This window comes from Oncorhynchus clarkii, chromosome 23 (assembly GCF_045791955.1).
Source record: "Oncorhynchus clarkii lewisi isolate Uvic-CL-2024 chromosome 23, UVic_Ocla_1.0, whole genome shotgun sequence".
NCBI lineage: Eukaryota > Metazoa > Chordata > Actinopteri > Salmoniformes > Salmonidae > Oncorhynchus > Oncorhynchus clarkii.
The window spans coordinates 23,581,321-23,605,321 of record NC_092169.1 but is presented as its reverse complement, the minus strand read 5'-3'; the positions used below and the strand labels follow the sequence as shown (position 1 = coordinate 23,605,321).

Here is a 24,001-nt window from a genome sequence, read left to right as displayed (position 1 = left end):
AACTATTCATAATACTTATCATTCATTTCCCGTTATGCCATCTAGCTATATTCCCTATAACTGTTCTTCTAACTAAATCATAATCTGCTTACTTAGCTCTACCTGGTAATCACAAAACAACAAGGCTTCACAAAACAGCAGGGCTTCACAAAACAACATGGCTACACAAAACAACATGGCTTCACCAAACAACAGGGCTTCACAAAACAACAAGGCTTCACAAAACAGCAGGGCTTCACAAAACAACATGGCTACACAAAACAACAGGGCTTCACAAAACAACATGGCTACACAAAACAACATGGCTTCACAAAACAACAGGGCTACACAAAACAACATGGCTACACAAAACAACAGGGCTTCACAAAACAACATGGCTACACAAAACAACAGGGCTACACAAAACAACAGGGCTTCACAAAACAACAGGGCTACACAAAACAACAGGGCTACACAAAACAACAGGGCTACACAAAACAACAGGGCTTCACAAAACAACAGGGCTACACAAAACAACAGGGCTACACAAAACAACAGGGCTACACAAAACAACAGGGCTACACAAAACAACAGGGCTTCACAAAACAACAGAGCTTCAGAAAAATAATTTCCACTGCAGAAATGAATGTAGCGTTAGCCTATATGTTTCCAGTTGATCAGTAGCACAGTTGGATTGTGATTGAAACTTGTTTTCTTCCAGCTTGGGAGAGGAAGGAAAAGGCATTTAACTCCTAGCTGGGAATCAGTACTAGTGATTGACTAGTTCCCCCCCTAGCCTGTACAACCACGAACGCACCAACACGAACACACACACATACACAAAACAACAGGGCTTCACAAAACAACATGGCTACACAAAACAACAGGGCTTCACAAAACAACATGGCTACACAAAACAACATGGCTTCACAAAACAACAGGGCTTCACAAAACAACAGGGCTACACAAAACAACATGGCTTCACAAAACAACATGGCTACACAAAACAACATGGCTACACAAAACAACAGGGCTTCACAAAACAACAGGGCTACACAAAACAACATGGCTACACAAAACAACATGGCTTCACCAAACAACAGGGCTTCACAAAACAACAAGGCTTCACAAAACAGCAGGGCTTCACAAAACAACATGGCTACACAAAACAACATGGCTTCACCAAACAACAGGGCTTCACAAAACAACAAGGCTTCACAAAACAGCAGGGCTTCACAAAACAACATGGCTACACAAAACAACAGGGCTTCACAAAACAACATGGCTACACAAAACAACATGGCTACACAAAACAACAGGGCTTCACAAAAAAACATGGCTACACAAAACAACATGGCTACACAAAACAACAGGGCTTCACAAAACAACAGGGCTACACAAAACAACATGGCTACACAAAACAACATGGCTTCACCAAACAACAGGGCTTCACAAAACAACAAGGCTTCACAAAACAGCAGGGCTTCACAAAACAACATGGCTACACAAAACAACATGGCTTCACCAAACAACAGGGCTTCACAAAACAACAAGGCTTCACAAAACAGCAGGGCTTCACAAAACAACATGGCTACACAAAACAACAGGGCTTCACAAAACAACATGGCTACACAAAACAACAGGGCTACACAAAACAACAGGGCTTCACAAAACAACATGGCTACACAAAACAACATGGCTACACAAAACAACAGGGCTTCACAAAACAACAGGGCTTCACCAAACAACAGGGCTTCACCAAACAACAGGGCTTCACCAAACAACAGGGCTTCACAAAACAACAGGGCTACACCAAACAACAGGGCTTCACAAAACAACAAGGCTTCACAAAACAGCAGGGCTTCACAAAACAACATGGCTACACAAAACAACAGGGCTTCACAAAACAACAGGGCTTCACAAAACAACAGGGCTTCACAAAACAACAGGGCTTCACCAAACAACAGGGCTTCACCAAACAACAGGGCTTCACCAAACAACAGGGCTTCACAAAACAACAGGGCTTCACCAAACAACAGGGCTTCACCAAACAACAGGGCTTCACAAAACAGCAGGGCTTCACAAAACAACATGGCTACACAAAACAACAGGGCTTCACCAAACAACAGGGCTTCACCAAACAACAGGGCTTCACCAAACAACAGGGCTTCACAAAACAACAGGGCTACACAAAACAACATGGCTACACAAAACAACAGGGCTTCACAAAACAACATGGCTACACAAAACAACAGGGCTTCACAAAACAACAGGGCTACACAAAACAACAGGGCTACACAAAACAACAGGGCTTCACAAAACAACAGGGCTTCACAAAACAACAGGGCTACACAAAACAACAGGGCTACACAAAACAACAGGGCTTCACAAAACAACAGGGCTTCACAAAACAACAGAGCTTCAGAAAAATAATTTCCACTGCAGAAATGAATGTAGCGTTAGCCTATATGTTTCCAGTTGATCAGTAGCACAGTTGGATTGTGATTGAAACTTGTTTTCTTCCAGCTTGGGAGAGGAAGGAAAAGGCATTTAACTCCTAGCTGGGAATCAGTACTAGTGATTGACTAGTTCCCCCCCTAGCCTGTACAACCACGAACGCACCAACACGAACACACACACAACACACTCACCCCATCTCTGCATGGTCTAAACACAGTCTGTCATCCACATATGTCCCCCCTGTCACGAAACCCAGACAGCACTGATGGTTCCTTATCAGAACTAAAACCATGACAAATGATCCCTATCTATAGTATAGTCCTCCAGGGGAGTGGTTCTGCATGTAACCACTGTATGTTAACTCTTCCATTTCCATTTTGGTCATTTAGCTAATCCAGAGCAACTTGAAGTCAGTTCATTCAACGAGGTAAAACAGTTTGACTGCTAGAACACCACCCAGACAGAGCAGCTTGGAGTTATTGTAAGTTGAGGACGATGTTAGTTGAATCAATGGGCAGATTGATAAGGAAAGGCCTGTCGTTGTATTAGCATTTATATAAGCATGGAGGCTTTTATCACGTAATAACTGTTACGTTCAAAGGGGTGTGATGGCAGGTTGTGTGCTTTTCCCTGTTAATCTATACTACATATACGGGGTCCGCACTACAATAGACTGTGTGTGTGTGTGTGTGTGTGTTGCAGTGAGTGACGTCTGTGCAGAGTGTACCTAGGGGAAATGAAAAAGGACTAGTTGTTTTTAGACTCCCTGAGGAAGTTGTATTTGTCTGATGCCCTTGCAGGTGCTAAATCAGTCTTATTTTAGTGATGGTGCCTTGCAGGTGCTAAATCAGTCTTATTTTAGTGATGGTGCCTTGCAGGTGCTAAATCAGTCTTCTTTTAGTGATGGTGCCTTGCAGGTGCTAAATCAGTCTTATTTTAGTGATGGTGCCTTGCAGGTGCTAAATCAGTCTTATTTTAGTGATGGTGCCTTGCAGGTGCTAAATCAGTCTTATTTTAGTGATGGTGCCTTGCAGGTGCTAAATCAGTCTTATTTTAGTGATGGTGCCTTGCAGGTGCTAAATCAGTCTTATTTTAGTGATGGTGCCTTGACTTAAATCAATCATTGATGTACTAACATGGCCTTCTTTTATCTCCTCCACACACACACACACACACACACACACACACACACACACACACACACACACACACACACACACACACACACACACACACACACACACTGTTAGGGAATGCGCAGCAGATGGGTTCACACATACACACTCAAAGGTCACACATGCTCAGAAAACATGCGCAGCAGATGCATGCACACACGTGTTCACATACGCGGACACACACACACAGAGGAAACAGACCGGATGATGGATGTTTTTACCACACAGTAGTCAGATAATGCCTTCACTGTAGTTCTAAGTAACACTGCTTCAGCAGGCAGCAATCCTCCCCTGAGACTTTATAAAGACAACATTTGCTTTCGGTTTTCATTTTTTAAATATATTTTTATGCCAGGCTCTCTTGATACACAGCCACATATACTTTGACAGTGTATGGTTCCATTGTCCATCCCCATGTAGATTATTCCAGTAGTTAATTTAAACAGCTATGAGAAGACATGACAGACTGTACAGTAGTAAACCAGTATACCAGTAGTAAACCAGTATACCAGTAGTAAACCAGTATACCAGTAGTATACCAGTAGTAAACCAGTATACCAGTAGTAAACCAGTATACCAGTAGTAAACCAGTATACCAGTACTAAACCAGTATACCAGTACTAAACCAGTATACCAGTACTAAACCAGTATACCAGTAGTAAACCAGTATACCAGTAGTAAACCAGAATACCAGTAGTAAACCAGTATGCCAGTACTAAACCAGTATACCAGTAGTAAACCAGTATGCCAGTAGTAAATCAGTATACCAGTAGTAAACCATGGAGTCTGTTGTTATTGTTTTCTCTGTTCCTTGCTGTGCCTGGAGGAGACAGCCAAGGTCGGCAGCAGGCTAACACACACACACACACACACACACACGACTGGGATCTGCTGTGCAGACTGAAGGTGTTACTGGGTTATTGTTTGTGTTCATCCGTTCCCTGTTCCTCCCCTGTAGGCTGGTTTCTACCTCTGTGAGCTTCCCCAAGCCTAATGTCTAGTCAGAGGAGGTTAACGTGAGGAAACATTCCTGTCCTGAAATAGACCTCCGTTCTGCAGCCGCAGGGCCACCACGCTCTTCTCTATTCCCACCACTGTGTGTGGTGGTGGTGGGGGGGGGGGGGGGGGGGGTTGTGTGAGTTTTTTTCGTGTGCATTTGTATTTGCTTGTATGAGCAGAAAATATTGTATTTATCTGTAGGTACTAGCAAGTATGTGTTTGTGTCACGGTCTTCCTCCTCTTCATCTGAAGAGGAGAGGCGAGAAGGATCAGAGGACCAAAATGCGGCGTGGTATGTGTTCATAGTGAATATTTAATAAAGAAAGTACTGAACACTGCATACAAAACAATAAACAAATAAAGACCGTGAAGCTATCCTAAGGACTGTGTTGACACACGCAACTAACATAGACAATCACCCACAAACAAACAGTGCAACCCAGGCTACCTAAGTATGATTCTCAATCAGAGACAACTAATGACACCTGCCTCTGATTGAGAACCATACTAGGCCGAAACATAGAAATACCCAAATCATAGAAAAACAAACATAGACTGCCCACCCAACTCACGCCCTGACCATTCTAAATAAATACACAACAAAGGAAATACAGGTCAGAACGTGACAGTTTGTGTTTGTGTGTGTGTGTGTCGATATTGCGGTATATCCTCAGAGCTTGCAGCTTCTCTACCAAGGAGCTGGAACTACTTCATGTAAAATCCAGACACACTCTCTACAACTAACTACCCTCCAACTCATACACAAGCTGACCAGAGTTCAAGCCTGAGGCACCCACATCTTCAGGCAATTTCCACATGGCCTAGAAGCAGCCCTGTGCTGTGTGCTATATAAGGCCCTGCTAGAGGAAGAAGACAAATTGTCCCAATGCCCATGGGAGCACTGTCCCTCTCTCTCCCTTCTCCTTCTCACTCTCATTCACTCTCGCTGTCTCTCCTTCGCTCTCTCTGCTCTCTCTCCTCGCTCTCCCCCCTCTCTTACACATATGTCGGTCTCCCCCCTCCTTCTCTCTCTTGCTCTCTCTCTTGCTTTACCTTCCTCTCTCTTGCTCTTTCACTCTCTCTTTCCCTCTCCGTCTCTCTTTCTCAATCTCTCTCCTTCTTTCCCTCTCTTTTTCTGTTTTTCTCGCTCTCTCCTTCGCTCACTCTCTTGCTTGCTCTCTTGCTCTCTCCCCCCTCTCTCACATATCTCTCTCTCTCTGTCTGTCTGTCCAGAAGTGCCCACCTGACCAAGCTCCAGGCTTTAGGAGGAGGCTGCAGATGTAATAACTATTTTCTACCAGGCCAAATGACGGCATGTGGCCTGCTGGATCCCATGTGATTGGAGGGTGCTACCAAGGAGCTGGAGCTGCTTCATGTAAAATCCAGACACACTCTCTACAACTAACTACCCTCCAACTCAAACACAAGCTGACCAGAGTTCAATCCTGAGGCACCCACATCTTCAGGCAATTTCCACATGGCCTAGAAGCAGCCCTGTGCTGTGTGCTATTTAAGGCCCTGCTAGAGGAAGAAGACAAATTGTCCCAATTCCCATGCGAGCACTGTCCCTCTCTCTCCCTTCTCCTCACTCTCTGCTCTCTCTCCCCCCTCTCTTTCACATGTATGTCTGTCTGTGTCCCTCTCTCGCTCTCTCTATCTCTACCTCTTTCTCTCTCTCCTTCCCTACCACTCTCTCCTTCTCTACCTCTCTCTCCTTCTCTACCTCTCTCTCCTTCTTTACCTCTCTCCTTCTCTACCTCTCTCCTTCTCTACCTCTCTCTCCTTCTCTACCTCTCTCTCCTTATTTACCTCTCTCTCCTTCTCTACCTCTCTCCTTCTTTACCTCTCTCCTTCTCTACCTTTCTCTTTTCTTTCTTTCTCTCCTTCTCTGTCCTCTCTCCTTCTCTAGCTCTCTCTCCTCTCTCCTTCTCTAGCTCTCTCTCCTCTCTCCTTCTCTAGCTCCCTCTCCTCTCTCCTTCTCTAGCTCCCTCTCCTCTCTCCTTCTCTAGCTCTCTCCTCCTCTACCTCTCTCTCCTCTCTCCTTCTCTACTTCTACCCTCTTTCTCTCCCTCTCGCTCCCCTCTCTTTCTCTCTCTCTCTCCCTCTGTCCAGCAGTGCCCCCCAGGCCAAACAACAACATGTGGCCTGCTGGATCCCATGTGATTGTGAGGGTGTGATGTGACGTTGAGGCCCGGGATCAGGCCTTTGTCTTTCTGCTCTCAATGTGGCATATACACATATTTTGGTACCCCAGTAATTCTGCGTCACAATCCTATCTCTCTATTTCAGATGCTGAAATTGCCATCTCAGTGTTTGGTTCAGCTAACCTGTAAATCTGGCGCCACAATACCCAGACAGTTTCTAGAATGATGGGGAGGGAGGGGTGTTGTTGTTATTGCTGACTCTGTCTTTGTAAAGTAACTTGGTTTGCAAGGCCTATCTATTTCCAGATCCTGTATAAAACAACCTAGCTCCCAGACATCAAGGGGTCTGTCCTTAACACTTTCTTGAAAAGCCTTCGGGTCAGTGTTGAGCCAGAATGACGGCACAGTTTCACTGGAAGGAATGTGCCACCGTGCCCGCCACATGGGTAGCTAAATGTTATTTTAACTCTGTGTGCTCTGTAGAACGAAGCATCTGCCTGGGTTGCTAGGCTGTGATGATGATGCTGATGATGTTGATGATAAGAGACGAGGAGGGTGGTAGACAGCTAAAGGATTTCACTGGAAGCATTAGGGACCAATAGGAAAGACTGCTAGGCTTTTGAGTGTGTGTCGCATGGGGAGCAATGTTAACAGACAAACGTAAGCGTGCACACACACATACACATGCACAGTGCTTAACTAGTAAATCGGGACGAGCCGGAACAAAATGTGAGCACGAGAGAGGTACAATGACGTAGAATTGCATGAAATTAGTTTATAAAAGACCAACATTTTCCTGGACCCTAGGCCACTATAAAGCTTTGCATGCATACCATCGCATTTGTGTAACGACAGAGCTATAGAGTAGAGGCCCTTACAGGAGTTGCACACGTGAGAACATTTTTTTGTGGCCTAGGGTCCGGGAAAATGTTGGCCTTTTATAAATGGATTTCATGCCGTTTCTACATCATCTTACATGACTGGAGACTTTGCCATAATGCGTTTAAGTCAACTGGGAAATCGGGAAAAAACGAGCTCAGACTACGGTGAATATTAGTTTTGAACGGTCATCCAACTCGGAATTCCAAGTCGGGAACTCAGGCCTCTTTCTAGAGCTCCGACTTCCCGACTTGAAGATCACTGAGTCATGATTCGACCTTGTTTTTTTTTCAGAATTCCCAGTTATCTTGAAATCACCATAATACCGCACAAATTATGGAAATGACAGGCTACTTTGACACTGACAAACTGAGAATCTGAGATCAATAAAAATGACCTTGGTGTGTGAAGTGGGGCAAAAAACGTATTTAGTCAGCCATCAATTGTGCAAGTTCTCCCACTTAAAAAGATGAGAGAGGCCTGTAATTTTCATCATAGGTACACTTCAACTATGACAGACAAAATGAGAAAAGAAATCCAGAAAATCACATTGTATGATTTTTAATGAATTTATTTTCAAATTATGATGGAAAATAAGTATTTGGTCAATAACAAAAGTTTATCTCAATACTTTGTTATATACCCTTTGTTGGCAATGACAGAGGTCAAACGTTTTCTGTAAGTCTTCACAAGGACTCATCCAACGATGCACAACTCACTCTCTGGTGATGACAAAAGCCTCTCTCTCTCTTGTTTTACTGTGTAAAACAATATTTCACGTTGATAAAAGATTTTGGTAGCCTACAGCCGACAGATTACAGCAGACAAATTAGAGTAATTTGCTTTCCAACCTGTGTTTTCCCACAATAATATTGCAAAAGGCCAGTTTTGAAATATTGCAAAAGGCCAGTTTTGTATGCATTCACTGACAGATTGGCAGCACGTTCCCAACTGTAGGCTATGCCTTGTTATTGGGCTACATTCCACAACCAAGTGAAATAGCCAAGCTATTTTTAAAAGAAGCTATTTATCCTCTGTGGCAAATGATTTTGCTTTCTCGTGGTGTAGTAGACTATTCTAACGTATTGAATTACTTTCAGAACAGATAGCGGTAACTATAATTTTGCAGCTCCTCCAGAACCCTTTGTGTGGTTATGATTCTATAAGGAAATGCAATACTGGAGAGGTGAGAGGTGCAGACTCATGTCGATCAGAGCAGATAGAGGGAGAGAGATCATAGAACGTGAATCTCATTTTAGTTCGGTAAGAGATACAGGAGAATTAACGAAAAGGCAACTCGAATGAACTTTTATCGCGTTTATTAGAATTTGTACATTGCAAAAAGTGAAAATAATTTTTCATGCCACGAGAGGTACCAGATGTGGCCACATAGGTTCCGGAACGAAACCGTCCAAAACAGAGAGGTGCTGGTTCCTGATCCGGCTCAAATTAAGCACTACATATACAGTACATATACACACACACTCGCTAATGCAGTTGTTTTTTGGTTTGATCTGTGATTTTCTCAGCCCAGTACGGTCCAATCTGTAGATGGACAGGGGGCTTACAGACCATACACCACCAAACCCACAACATGGACCAAATGGATATTGACATTTAATCAACCCAGCACAAAGTATTTATGGATTGGCTGTATGATTCATAACAGGGTTTGTTTTCACATCACTGTTAGTTTTATAGGAGATCGGAGGGTTAGAACTGTGTAAATAGAGTATTCAGGTTAGATCAATGGCAATTCCACTGAGGGGTCAGACATATTAACCTCCGTCCACTGACTGGGAAAGGGGGATACCTAGTCAGTTGTACAACTGAATGCATTTAACTGAAATGTGTCTTCCGCATTTAACCCAACCCCTCTGAACCATAGAGGTGCGGAGAGGTGCTTATTAATCTGGGTGGCCATCTGGGAGAAAGTAATATATTTTAACCAAATAATATCATTCAGGGGCTATTTTAACCCTTCATCCATATATACACATAGATTTAAATCTGTTGGGCCACATGCCAAGATTCATGCCATGATAAAGACTGTTCCATTTCAGGCCTACAGTTCTTAACTTAATCCGAAATCACCCAGCTATCAGAAAAAGACGTCTTTGCTCTCATGTAATAACAATTCCTCACACATTTCTCTCATGGTTATAACTTGTCATCTTCTCTGATGGATCACCCCCCATTAAGATGTTTTATGTTAAGTAGAGGATGATGATCATACTGCTCTCTCTCTCTGTCTTCCACCCCTGGGAACCATTCAAACCCCATTCACCCTCTCCCACTGAGCCTCTCTTTACACCTACTTAAAGCCATTCGTTTTGCTGTGAGGAGAGGCCATCCTTCACTGTTGACTGTCTAAATGAGCCTATACATTCCCATAGGCAATCAACTCCCATAATGAATATTAATATCTGCTCCTCACAACCACTGTGGTGAATTTGATGTCAAATGTTCCATGAAAAAAACGCTGTTCTACCACAATGAAGAATTTAGTGGCATTTTGGCTACTATTGCTTTGTTTAAAGCATCCACTTCCTTAATGGTTAATCATAATATAAACATAAAGATGGATTATGTGACCGATGAGATGGATTATTCCTCATTATTCATTGTTTGACTCTCCTGAGGAGAGAGGAAGCAGCATGCTAGCTAGCTACAGTGCCTTGCGAAAGTATTCGGCCCCCTTGAACTTTGCGACCTTTTGCCACATTTCAGGCTTCAAACATAAAGATATAAAACTGCATTTTTTTGTGAAGAATCAACAACAAGTGGGACACAATCATGAAGTGGAACGACATTTATTGGATATTTCAAACTTTTTTAACAAATCAAAAACTGAAAAATTGGGTGTGCAAAATTATTCAGCCCCCTTAAATTAATACTTTGTAGCGCCACCTTTTGCTGCGATTACAGCTGTAAGTCGCATGGGGTATGTCTCTATCAGTTTTGCACATCGAGAGACTGACATTTTTTCCCATTCCTCCTTGCAAAACAGCTCGAGCTCAGTGAGGTTGGATGGAGAGCATTTGTGAACAGCAGTTTTCAGTTCTTTCCACAGATTCTCGATTGGATTCAGGTCTGGACTTTGACTTGGCCATTCTAACACCTGGATATGTTTATTTTTGAACCATTCCATTGTAGATTTTGCTTTATGTTTTGGATCATTGTCTTGTTGGAAGACAAATCTCCGTCCCAGTCTCAGGTCTTTTGCAGACTCCATCAGGTTTTCTTCCAGAATGGTCCTGTATTTGGCTCCATCCATCTTCCCATCAATTTTAACCATCTTCCCTGTCCCTGCTGAAGAAAAGCAGGCCCAAACCATGATGCTGCCACCACCATGTTTGACAGTGGGGATGGTGTGTTCAGCTGTGTTGCTTTTACGCCAAACATAACGTTTTGCATTGTTGCCAAAAAGTTCAATTTTGGTTTCATCTGACCAGAGCACCTTCTTCCACATGTTTGGTGTGTCTCCCAGGTGGCTTGTGGCAAACTTTAAACAACACTTTTTATGGATATCTTTAAGAAATGGCTTTCTTCTTGCAACTCTTCCATAAAGGCCAGATTTGTGCAATATACAACTGATTGTTGTCCTATGGACAGAGTCTCCCACCTCAGCTGTAGATCTCTGCAGTTCATCCAGAGTGATCATGGGCCTCTTGGCTGCATCTCTGATCAGTCTTCTCCTTGTATGAGCTGAAAGTTTAGAGGGACGGCCAGGTCTTGGTAGATTTGCAGTGGTCTGATACTCCTTCCATTTCAATATTATCGCTTGCACAGTGCTTCTTGGGATGTTTAAAGCTTGGGAAATCTTTTTGTATCCAAATCCGGCTTTAAACTTCTTCACAACAGTATCTCGGACCTGCCTGGTGTGTTCCTTGTTCTTCATGATGCTCTCTGCGCTTTTGACGGACCTCTGAGACTATCACAGTGCAGGTGCATTTATACGGAGACTTGATTACACACAGGTGGATTGTATTTATCATCATTAGTCATTTAGGTCAACATTGGATCATTCAGAGATCCTCACTGAACTTCTGGAGAGAGTTTGCTGCACTGAAAGTAAAGGGGCTGAATAATTTTGCACGCCCAATTTTTCAGTTTTTGATTTGTTAAAAAAGGTTGAAATATCCAATAAATGTCGTTCCACTTCATGATTGTGTCCCACTTGTTGTTGATTCTTCACAAAAAAAAAACAGTTTTATATATTTATGTTTGAAGCCTGAAATGTGGCAAAAGGTCGCAAAGTTCAAGGGGGCCGAATACTTTCGCAAGGCACTGTAACTAGGCTAGCTACTATACTATACTGTACCACCTTGCTGATTGCAAAGAGCCATGTACCTTCTTTATGGGATATGTACACTAAAGGGAAGACAGGACAATCTACACACATGGGTTTTGTTGCAGGCTTTTATATTTTTTTGCCGTTGACATAAGCCACAACTTGTTTTATTTTCAATACCCGCACACTGTTCGGTCTGTTCTGTTGTTGTCTGTTGTCTGATTCACAGCAGTCTTGAAACTAATCGCCCCAGTGGGATGAATAAAGATGTGTAAAGACTTGTTAATGATTCCTGTGTTCTGTGAACACTTGGGAATACACAGTAGTGGGCAGGTTTCTACTGTTTGCACCATTTGAAATCCACTGGCTATGTGTGGTACCCCAAACTGTGACATATATTATTGTAATAGAGTATGTCTATTAATGTGATATATATATTATTGTGATAGAGTATGTCTATTAATGTGACATGTAATAGAGTATGCCTAATAATGTGACATATATTATTGTAATAGAGTATGTCTAATAATGTGACATATTATAGTAATAGAGTATGTCTATTAATGTGATATATATATATTATTGTGATAGAGTATGTCTATTAATGTGACATATATTATTGTGATAGAGTATGTCTATTAATGTGACATATATTATTGTAATAGAGTATGTCTATTAATGTGACATATATTATTGTGATAGAGTATGCCTATTAATGTGACTTATATTATTGTAATAGAGTATGTCTATTAATGTGACATATATTATTGTAATAGAGTATGTCTATTAATGTGACATATATTATTGTAATAAAGTATGTCTATTAATGTGACGATTTCTGCCCTTTCTCTCTCTTTCACAGTCCCATAGAATCCTGTCAGAATTTCTACAAAGATTTCACGTTACAGATCGACATGTTCTTCAATGTCTTCTTCCTCCTCTACTTTGGGCTGCGGGTATGTACTAAAGCCCTATTAAAACACACACACACACACCTACCTCTCTCTAAAGGCAGGAGATCTATTGTCATAATACTGACTTGGTGTTCTCCCAAAGGCAGCGTTCCATTGGAGAAAAAGCCTGCCTGAAACCCTCAATGAATAAATAAAGTCCTAAGCTGCTTATGGCAGTCACGACTCCACATGAATCACATCACTGACTAAGATCTATTCACAAACAACATGCTGTATGTCAGGGGACGATGCTGGGAAACTGATCAAGCGGTTGGCCCTAGCCTGGTCGTTATGTTTTATAGAACTGAACTGTGCTAGTGGCAACTTTAGTTCAGTATGTTAGAGTCCAAGGTACTCTTTAGATACAGTATATGAAATTAAAATGCATGTATTATGTTGCTATATTGATAAGGTTAAAAATAAAACATGAACTATGCATGACCTCTATATAATACGAGGATTAGATAGACTTGCCATTTTTTTCATAGTCGTGATCTTTATAAGACGATAATAGCGCATTACAAAGCGGTCATACATGCTCATGATAACTGTTTTAATGCATTATAATTGCATCATAAGTCATTGTACTGTGAACTGAGGCGAGATATAGAAGCAAGAATTCATGTTGGTAACAAATTGAACCTGCAGCATGGACTTAAAGGAACGTTTTACCAACATGAATTGTTACGTCTATGTCTCCCCTCAGTTCATAGCAAACAAAGATAAGTCTTATGATACATTATAACTGCATCAATTAGGGTTGTCACAATACCAGTATTGCGATACTATGAAGTAAGCAAGGAAAGAAAACATAAAGCAGAGTTTATTTATTGAAGAGTCCTAATGTCACATTTGACATAAAGTAGCTTTTGAAATGACCTTAGAGTGTAGTCTTCTTTGTGTTTTCCAGGCTTTAAGTGAGGTGTTCTATTTCTTCTTCAGTTCATAGCAGCCAATGATAAGCTGTGGTTCTGGCTGGAGGTCAACTCAGTGGTGGACTTCTTCACTGTTCCTCCTGTCTTCGTATCGGTCTACTTGAATAGGAGCTGGCTGGGTAAGAATTGACCTTTTTCACTCTCCCTCTCTCTATATTTCTCTCCATCTCTCTACAATGACTCACTGACTTAGAGCAGAGTGACAGAAGTCTTTCTGTGGTGAAGTATTGTACCTTGTATATGGTGTCATGACTAGAGGTCAACCGATTATGATTTTTCAACGCAGATACCGATTATTGGAGGCCCCAAAAAAAGTCGATACCGATTAATCGGCCAATTTATTATTTTTTAAATGTATTTGTAATAATGACAATTACAACAATACTGAATGAACACAAATTTTAACTTAATATAATACATCAATGAAACATGTTCAATTTGGTTTAAATAATGCAAAAACAAAGTGTTGGAGAAGAAAGTAAAAGTGCAATATGTGCCATGTAAGAAAGCTAACATTTAAGTTCCTTGCTCAGAACATGGGAACATATGAAAGCTGGTGGTTCCTTTTAACATGAGTCTTCAATATTCCCAGGTAAGAAGTTTTAGGTTGTAGTTATTATAGGAATTATAGGACTATTTCTCTCTATACCATTTGTATTTCATATACCTTTGACTATTGGAAGTTCTTATAGGCACTTTAGTATTACCAGTATAACAGTATAGCTTCCGTCCCTCTCCTTGCCGCTACCTGGGTTCGAACCAGGAACACATCGACAACAGCCACCCTCGAAGCAGCGTTACCCATGCAGAACAAGGGGAACAACCACTCCAAGTCTCAGAGCGAGTGACGTTTGAAATGCTATTAGCGCGCACCCCGCTAACTAGCTAGCCATTTCACATTGGTTACACCAGCCTAATCTCGGGAGTTGATAGGCTTGAAGTCATAAACAGCTCAATGCTTGAAGCATTGCGAAGAGCTGCTGGCAAAACGCACGAAAGTGCTGTTTGAATGAATGCTTACGAGCCTGCTGGTGCCTACCATCGCTCAGTCAGACTGCTCTATCAAATCATAGACTTAATTATAACATAATAACACGAGCCTTAGGTGATTAATATGGTCGAATCCGGAAACTATAATTTCCAAAACAAAACGTTTATTCTTTCAGTGAAATATGGAACCGTTCCGTATTTTAGCTAACGGGTGGCATCCATAAGTCTAAATATTGCTGTTACATTGCACAACCTTCAATGTATGTCATAATTACGTAAAATTCTGGCAAATTAGTTCGCAATGAGCCAGGCGGCCCAAACTGTTGCATATACCCTGACTCTGCGTGCAATGAACGCAAGAGAAGTGACACAATTTCACCTGGTTAATATTGCCTGCTAACCTTTCTTTTAGCATTAATATGTAGGTTTAAAAATATATACTTCTGTGTATTGATTTTAAGAAAGGCATTGATGTTTATGGTTAGGTACACATTGGAGCAACGACAGTCCTTTTTCGCGAATGCGCACCGCATCGATTATATGCAACGCAGGACACGCTAGATAAACTAGTAATATCATCAACCGTGTGTAGTTATAACTAGTGATTATGATTGATTGATTGTTTTTTATAAGATAAGCTTAATCCTAGCTAGCAACTTACCTTGGCTTCTTACTGCATTCGCGTAACAGGCAGGCTCCTCGTGAGGCAGGTGGTTAGAGCGTTGGACTAGTTAACCGTAAGGTTGCAAGGTTGAATCCCTGAGCTGACAAGGTAAAAATCGGTCGTTCTGCCCCTGAACAAGGCAGTTAACCCATCTTTCCTAGTCCGTCATTGAAAATAAGAATGTGTTCTTAACTGACTTGCCTCGTTAAATAAAGTTGTAAAAAAATATATATAAAAATCAGCCTCCAAAAATACAGATTTCCGATTGTTATGAAAATGTAAAATCGGCCCTAATTAATCGTCCATTCCGATTCATGACACCTCTAAATTGACATCTATTGGACCTGCTCTGTGCAGTGTCCTCCACATTTAACAATAGGTGCAGCCTGGGAAACATACAATGGTCTGGATTGTGTCATGACTTATTTTTCTCAGTAGGCTATGCAGTAGTAGCGTGGTGATGCTATTTTTAGTGTTAACTAGCTGTAGAATGATGAAAAAGGTTGATATGGTGGTCTATGACAGATTGGATTTAATAATTAGCCATTCTTTGCATTGCCACTAATTAAATCTGTAGTCTGATGTAAAAAAAGAGACCAGCCAACAGTGAACGTTCCTGTGACATCAGGGAAGGTTACAATGGAATACCAATTTGGTAAACATGTTGGTGAAGTTGGCAATTTTATTCAGAAATATTTGGAGAAAAAAAACATTGTTTTGAGAAATAAATAAGAAGTTGCAATTTTAACTTTCTGAGAAGGTCCCTACTAACGGTCTTGGAATGCAGAAGTAACCAGATTGTTTACTGGGAGGAGGCTCTCCTCGGCAGTGAATCCTGAGTCCTACTATCTGGGTCTAACCAGCCCCCTATTTCTGGAGGTATTTGAAAAGGCAACTGGGAGGAAAGCCATTGTTTTGAGATGGCCTAGATTTCCCTTTACTCACCATGAATATGCATTCATAAATGATGTATTTATTTATCTATTCATACTGGGGAAGCCAGTGAGATGAAAAAATATATCATTTTACCACTGAGAATGTGTCAGATAGCACAGAAGAATACACCCTCGAAAAGCCCACTCGCGTCACACTGTGTTTCTGTTTGCATAGAGGCGGAATGACGCTTTCTGTGCGTCAGATAGTGTATTTTAGGGTCATCTGATTTTATACGGTCCCACACACACACCACGTGTGAAATAGAATGTGTGTTTGCACTAGCGTGTATTGCATGTGTGTTTATTGCTGTGAGATTGTGTGTTTTAAGGGTGTGTTACTGTTACATGCCTCGGACTGAGACGTAGTCAGCAGATAATTGACCTGAATTAACAGGGTGGTATGATGAGATGGAGAAAGGTTAGTAGGATTCAGTATTAGGCATACTCCAAGTTTGTGATACTTTTTTTATTTAGGCAAAATCAATTATACATTACAACTGCATACTAGTATTAAGTCTTTTCACATTCCATTTTGTGTATCAAAAATTAAGGTCTCAAGTCCCCCCCCCCCCCCCAAAAGTCTCCATACATCTAACGTAAACTCACCCCATTCCGTACAAATGTGCGTAACTGCGAACTTTCAAACGAGTCTACAAAGAAAACTAATGGGACTGTAGCGACTGTGCTGACGTCAAAATCGGGGGTGTGAACTAGGTTTCTATTCAAGTGTTGATCGACATGGTAATGGCTCTATAGTATTGGAGAAAAGTTGAAAAAACCGGGCCCTCCTTTACATCGTGGCGTGTCATGCCGTAACGTACACGCATAAAGCAACTATTTCTGTCTTATAATCTCTCTCCACCAGGTGTAGCACTTCTCTCATCCTTTAAAAACAAGAAATGGACAGTGACGGGGGTAAGGGGGGATACCTAGTCATTTTTTGCGTCATCATTGCATGCGATCATCATTCTCAAAGCTGCTGTTTACTTCTAAGATCACTTAAGCACCGCCCTAAAACCCTGATTCAAATTCGACACAAACCTTCAAATAGGTATGTAATGACACATTATATAAACTCTTTATAGTGTTTTATTTACATTTTAGAGGCGATAAGGTGATAAGTTGGACAGATCGAGTAAAAAAAAGCAATTTTACCACCCGACATCTTTCCTTCTCACTATCACGCCATTTAAAAAAATACCCGACGGGGCTCATTGCCTGCTTGAATTATGCAGAAACGGGCAGTGTTTAGGTCATGTAATTGATTCTGTTGGAAAGGGGAGAAATTGTGCTTTACAATGGTATTGACATTACAGTTTTTGGGGCGCTAAAATAAGGGCAATTGTACGGACCACGGCGATGTACGAGTTTACGTGAGTTTACGTTACGCATTCACCTTTCACCTCTTGCTATAGCTAAATTAATAGTGCATATAATCTGAGGCTATTCAATCAGTAGTATTTAGCATCTAGCAATAAAAGCTATTTGGCATGTAAAACTATCAAATTGTACCATAAGAGGCTACATTACATTATACCTAGCTCACTGTACTAGCAGTGTCAATTTCCATAAAGCTACAAATGACTGGAGGCTGTGCTAAACAATGCTACAACCATTACATTCTAAACCATCAACATATGAGCTAACAAGCTGAAACCCAATAGCCTCGAGCTAGCTAGCGCAAAGCTAAATTCGGTTAGCATAATGCTAGTAAACTGTTCAATGCTATTTTCTTACAAATAAACACTTAACACATTTTATAGTCACATTGCATATTTACATATATTTCCTGAAGTAAACTGAGCCTTTGTTCATTGGAAATAAAACAAATATGAGCTAAAAACCTTGTTGAAAAAGTCGTATTCCCTTTTCTTACGTATAACCATTAGCAACCTAGCAAACGCCCATTACTTATAATGTGGAAAATACCAACCAGTTTTTCACTCAGTTAAATTTCCTTCAATTGCCTTCAAACATTACCAAACTCATGGACTATGTAGTTAACCATGTTATCTCAATATTTAATGAGTCATATTGCACTTTTGCGCATTACATACCTGAATTAACAGAGTGGAATGATGAGATGGAGATAGATAGTTCAGTATTAGGCATTTCCCAAGATTGAAGAAGCAACATCCAAGACCTCACGAGCCCACTAACGCTCCCCATTGACATCACAGCTCCCCCTAGCGGCAGAAATTATATACATTACTTTCAATGCAAATACAGGACCTGGGAGGCCTACAAAATTATACAAGGGATGGCTCCATAAAATAACAAACTAAATAAAACATTTAAAAAATGACCATGCATATTTGTGTATGTCACATTACGTAGCAACAGATATTACTGTCCCAGCGATCCATTGACTGGGTCCACACTACAATATACTGTGCCATAGTGTGTGTGTGTGTGTGTGATTGGCCTACACTGTGCTATTGTGCCATAACACATAGGCTGAACTCTCTATCAACTGGTTGATATCACAGGGGGTACTATTAGCTGAGGACAGGGTATTAGGCAGGGTACTACCCATCTTCCGAAAACATCTGAAACAGTATCTTAAATAATCCTTCTCCTCACCACAACCCCCACCCCCCAAAAAAACAAAAAACAAACAACAACATGTTAACCACCACTTGCACTTGACCCCCCCTTCTAGTTCTGATCCTATTGATAGCTGCATTACTGAGGAAAAATGTACTTTCTATGCCTGTGATATGAGGTTGTCCCACCTAGCTGTCTTAAGATGAATACACCAACTGTAAGTCGCTCTGGACAAGAGCGTCTGCTAAATAACTAAAATGACAATGTAAATGTATTCGGCCAGGTTATTATTAGGATGAGCTGGTACTGGACACAAATCAAAGGTTTCCAGGAAATAAGAAACATGTCAAATTATAGCAACATGACAATGATTGACGACAGGACAGAATCCAATGACTGTATAGATAGAAAGTCTAATGATAGATCTGGTACTGTAGAGGTGTTATCAGGTAGATTTTACATCAGACTCTAGATCCAACATGCATGAATAATCTGTCCAGTGGTTGCTGACTGAGTGACATGTATAATGTCCTCACATGTCCCCCATGTCAATCTCTATTGAGTTGAGATCCAGTGGCAAGGCAAGTTGACAGAATTGTAATGGCTTCACTGTAATCAATAGAGATGGATCCATAATCAGTGATTTGTCCTTGTCTTGATGTCCATCAAGACTATTTCCATCTCACTAATTCTGTTTTGTCGTCTGTTTGAGAGGCAAACAATGACGGTGTTAACAGTTTTACATCAATCCCTGTGGACTCATTCAGTTCTCTCTCTGTGTGACTAAAAGCTATGACGCACGCACGCACGCACGCGCGCACACACACACACACACACACACACACACTACCAGTTGTTCTCATGGAACTGCCTGAGAAACTTCCAGTGGTTTTCTCTAACAGGAGAACCACTGGACTCCATTACTGAAAATACAATTAAAAGAGGTTCTGCACTGCAGTAGCTCTGCTCTATTCACTTACAGTAGTGAGTGCTTAAATGTGAATTATTTTCACACTGGTACCCGTGGGAATCAAACCCACAACGCTGGTGTTGCTCTACCAACTGAGCCACACGAGACAGTTCTCTATCTATCCTACTCTATGTATTTCTCATTTCACAGTAATGTTCATTCCCATTTTGCAATTTGGCCGTTAATTAAGAGGGTAGAGAAACGTGTGGCTAATATAAAAAGGACATGCAGTGTTCCTCCTGGAAATAAGACACCATCTTCTTAAATGACTTGAAGTGGGTGTCCCTCCCATGAGAGAGAGGGCCATAGCCAGGCTAGTGTGTTGATTAGCTGTAGTGGTGGCTGGTGGCACTTTAAATGGGGAGGACTGGCTCATAGTAATGGCTGGAACGGAATTATTGGAATGGTCTCAAACACATCCATTCATTATTTGTGAACCGTCTTCCCCTCACCAGCCTCCTCCGATTAGTGCTTTGAAAGATGTTAGCTTGCTGTTAGCCCCAGAGCCCCAACCCTTCCACCCCATCTACACAAGTAATTTCAGTCCTACTAGGGCTTCACTCTAGAAAGAACAGAGCTTGTGGAGGATGGTAAGGCAGCTTTGAAATGATAGTGTAGGGTCCTGTGGAAAAATAGGAATAACTACATGTATATAGACCTTATAATACAATGCAAGGGTAAAAAGAAATACATGCAAATGCCCTCATAGAAGAAGATATAGGCAGTGTTGTAAAAGCTCAACCCCGATTTTAAAATTAAAGCAATATGACATAATATCCCATATTACTTCCACACACAGACTACTGGAGCCAATGTACCATCCATATCTCGCCAAATGACATATTCTCATCACTACTGCCCTCTGTTGGTGATATTAGTGTACTGTCTGTTTTGATCTCTGAAGCCTTGTGCTCTGCTTACTGACTCTAGTAAAGTATCTGCTTGTGCATTCCCCTTAGTCCTCTAGTGTGTGAGTGTGTGCAGGGGGGCTATAATCCTTACTGGCTGGACAGGGTATTATCCGTGTTGTAACATGGTCATCCCTAGGCTGCTGATTGATAAAAGGCTCCAGTGTGTGTTTCTACTGTCAGTCACGTGACAGAGGGGAGGGGGCTTGGCAGTACACATACCCACAGATTTGGATTATGTTACATGCAGTGTTGTTGCATGTGTAGCAGATGCGGGCTATTTAGCATATGCTAGTAGCCATCATGCAGTGACGTCACCTGCCCAACGAGAACCAATGGCCTTGGTAGGGAAACGGTTAGCACGTTAGCTTCGGAAATACTTAGTATTGACATGAGTTCGGATTCGATGTGGCTCCTCCAACTACCCAGAGCGATTTGTTTACTCCTGTCCTCTTTCTGTACCTCTTCAGTAGTACAGATGGCTCTATTGCTCTGAGTTGAAGTCAATACAAATCAAATCAAGTTGTATTTGTAAGGTGTAGACCTTACAGTGACATGCTTACTTACAAGCCCTTAACCAACAATGCAGTTCAAGAAATAGAGCCAAGAAAATATTTACTAAATAAACTAAAGTAATTACCGAGTCAATGTGCAGGGTACAGGTTAGTTGAGGTAATTTGTACATGTAGGTAGGGGTAAAGTGATAATGCATAGATAACAAACAGTGAGTAGCAGCAATGTAAAAACAAGGGGGGGGGGTGTAAGTGTAAATAGGCTGCGTGGCCATTTGATTAATTGTTCAGCAGTCTTGTGGCTTGGGGGTAGAAGCTGTTAAGGAGCCTTTTGGACCAAGACTTGGCGCTCCGGTACCACTTCAGAAACTTGTCCCGAAGCCATTCCTGCATTGACGGGTTGGAAGGTGATCCATCGCCCCAGTCTGAGGTCGTGAGCACTCTGGAGCAGGTTTCCATCAAGGATCTCTTCTGTACTTTGCTCAGTTATCTTTGCCTTGATCCTGACTAGTCTCCTAGTTCCTGCCCCTGAAAAACATCCCCACAGCATGATGATGCCATCACCATGCTTCACCGTAAGCATGGAGGCAGGTTTCCTCCAGATGTGGGGCTTGGCATTCAGGCCAATGAGTTCAATCTTGGTTTCATCAGACCGAAGAATCTTGTTTCTCATGGTCTGTTAGAGTTTGCCAAAAGGCACCTAAAGACTAAGCGGGCTGTCATGTGCCTTTTACTGAGGAGTGACTTCCGTCTGGTCACTCTACCATAAAGACCTGATTGGTGGAGGGCTGCAGAGATGGTTGTCCTTCTGGAAGGTTTTCCCATCTCCACAGAGGAACTCTAGAGTGACCATTGGGTTCTTGGTCACCTCCCTGACCAAGGATCTTCTCCCCTGATTGCTCAGTTTGGCTGGAGAGCCAGCTCTAAGAAGAGTCTTGGTAGTTCCAACCTTCTATTTAAGAGCGATGGAAGCCACTGTGTACTTGGGGACCTTCAATGCTGTAAAAAAATTTTTAGTATCCTTCCCCAGATCTGTGCCTCGACACAATCCTGTCTTGGAGCTCACCGGACAATTCTTTCAACCTCATGGCTTGGGTTTTGCTCTCACATGCAGTGTCAACTGTGGGACCTTATATAGACAGGTGTGTGCCTTTCCAAATCATGTTCAATCAATTGAATTTACCACAGGTGGACTCCAAGTTGTAGAAACACCTCAAGGATGATCAATGGAAACAGGATGCACCTCAAGCTCAATTTCGAGTCTCATAGCAAAGGGTCTGAATATGTATGTAAATAAGGTATTTCTGTTTTTTATTTGCATATGTTATGTACACCTCTTGCAGGAGGGAACGCAACGCCCTGCTACACTCAACTCCTCGTGGAGTGAAAGAGGTATGTGATTGTAGGTGCTGGTAAAGATGATAGAGGCAGAGAATATTATCGTTTACTGGGAATTTATTTTTTTAACACGGCAATGTGGCTGAACGGAACCAAAGCAAAGAAAGTTTAAGTTTAAGAGCCCCCTCTCCTACCTTACTTGCCTACCCACTACGTACCTAACCTTAACGCAACCTGGCGCGCTAACCAAAATACAGGGGTTGGTCCGACCAGGTCTTACCTAGTTTCCATAGACAGGATACACACTACGGATATATGTATGCCCGCAGGCCTCTTGCCTAAGCACTACAAGGTGCCTTCCCCTTCCCCCTGGGAACAAATGAAACAGAATAATACAAACTTAAAGTGAACAATTTCAATAATCACAAACACAGTGTCCTTTGTCACACACATACCTCAGAAGTAGCGGCTACAAAATACATAACAAAAACTGTCCCTGAACAACAACCAACACAGGACAAAGAAGCTCCCTCTTTCCTAACAAAGGAACACTGGCTTTTAAAGCTGCCGAAGGAGTCGGTAATTGTAGACAGCTGTATCCACTGACGAGAGGGCGGGTCAAAGCTCCAATCTGCAATGGGCCCGACCAATCAGCTGCTTAGGGGAATCCAGGAAGCCATTTCCTGAAACATATACAAACACATACAAACCCAAAACAACACAGAAACTGAGGAACGTAACAACATACATTACTAAAAACCTGTTTTCGCTTTGTCATTATGGGATATTTTGTGTAGATTGCTGAGGATATTTTGGTATTTAATCCATTTTAAAATAAGGCTGTAACATAACAAAATGTTGAAAATGTCAAGGGGTCTGAATAGTTTCCAAATGCACTGTATTGATGAAGCATTGGATGAATTCCGTAACATATTCCAGTCTGTGCTAGCAAAACAGTCCTGTAGCTTAGCATCCGCATCATCTGACCTCTTCTGTATTGAGAGAGTCACTGGTACTTCCTGCTTTAGTTTTTGCTTGTAAGTAGGAATCAGGAGGATAGAATTATGGTCAGATTTGCCAAATGGAGGGCGAAGGAGAACGTTGTATGCTTTAAACAGATGGTAGAGGCTGGTTACCCACTCTGCGACTAATTCTAATAAGGCACCCCGATCTCCACCCCCTGTATTTCCGTCTTTTCTTCACACGAATAAGGGGGGTTTGGGCCTGGTCTCGGAGAAGCAGTATGTCCTTCACTTTGGACTCATTAAAAGAAAAACATTGTCCAGTTCGAGGTGAGTAATCTATTTTCGGTCATCAGA

General features: G+C 41.7%; 1 protein-coding gene across 9 annotated transcripts in view; it reads left to right on the top strand.

The window, feature by feature from the left end:
* LOC139382040 (potassium large conductance calcium-activated channel, subfamily M, alpha member 1a) overlaps positions 1 to 24,001 on the top strand; it is a 288,548-nt gene that overhangs the window by 171,400 nt on the left and 93,147 nt on the right. For all 9 annotated transcript variants that reach the window (XM_071125988.1, XM_071125986.1, XM_071125985.1 and 6 more), the window contains exons 4-5: positions 12,793 to 12,886; positions 13,826 to 13,937. In XM_071125988.1, coding sequence (XP_070982089.1) covers positions 12,793 to 12,886; positions 13,826 to 13,937 — 206 coding nt within the window. The remainder of the gene's footprint in view (positions 1 to 12,792; positions 12,887 to 13,825; positions 13,938 to 24,001) is intronic.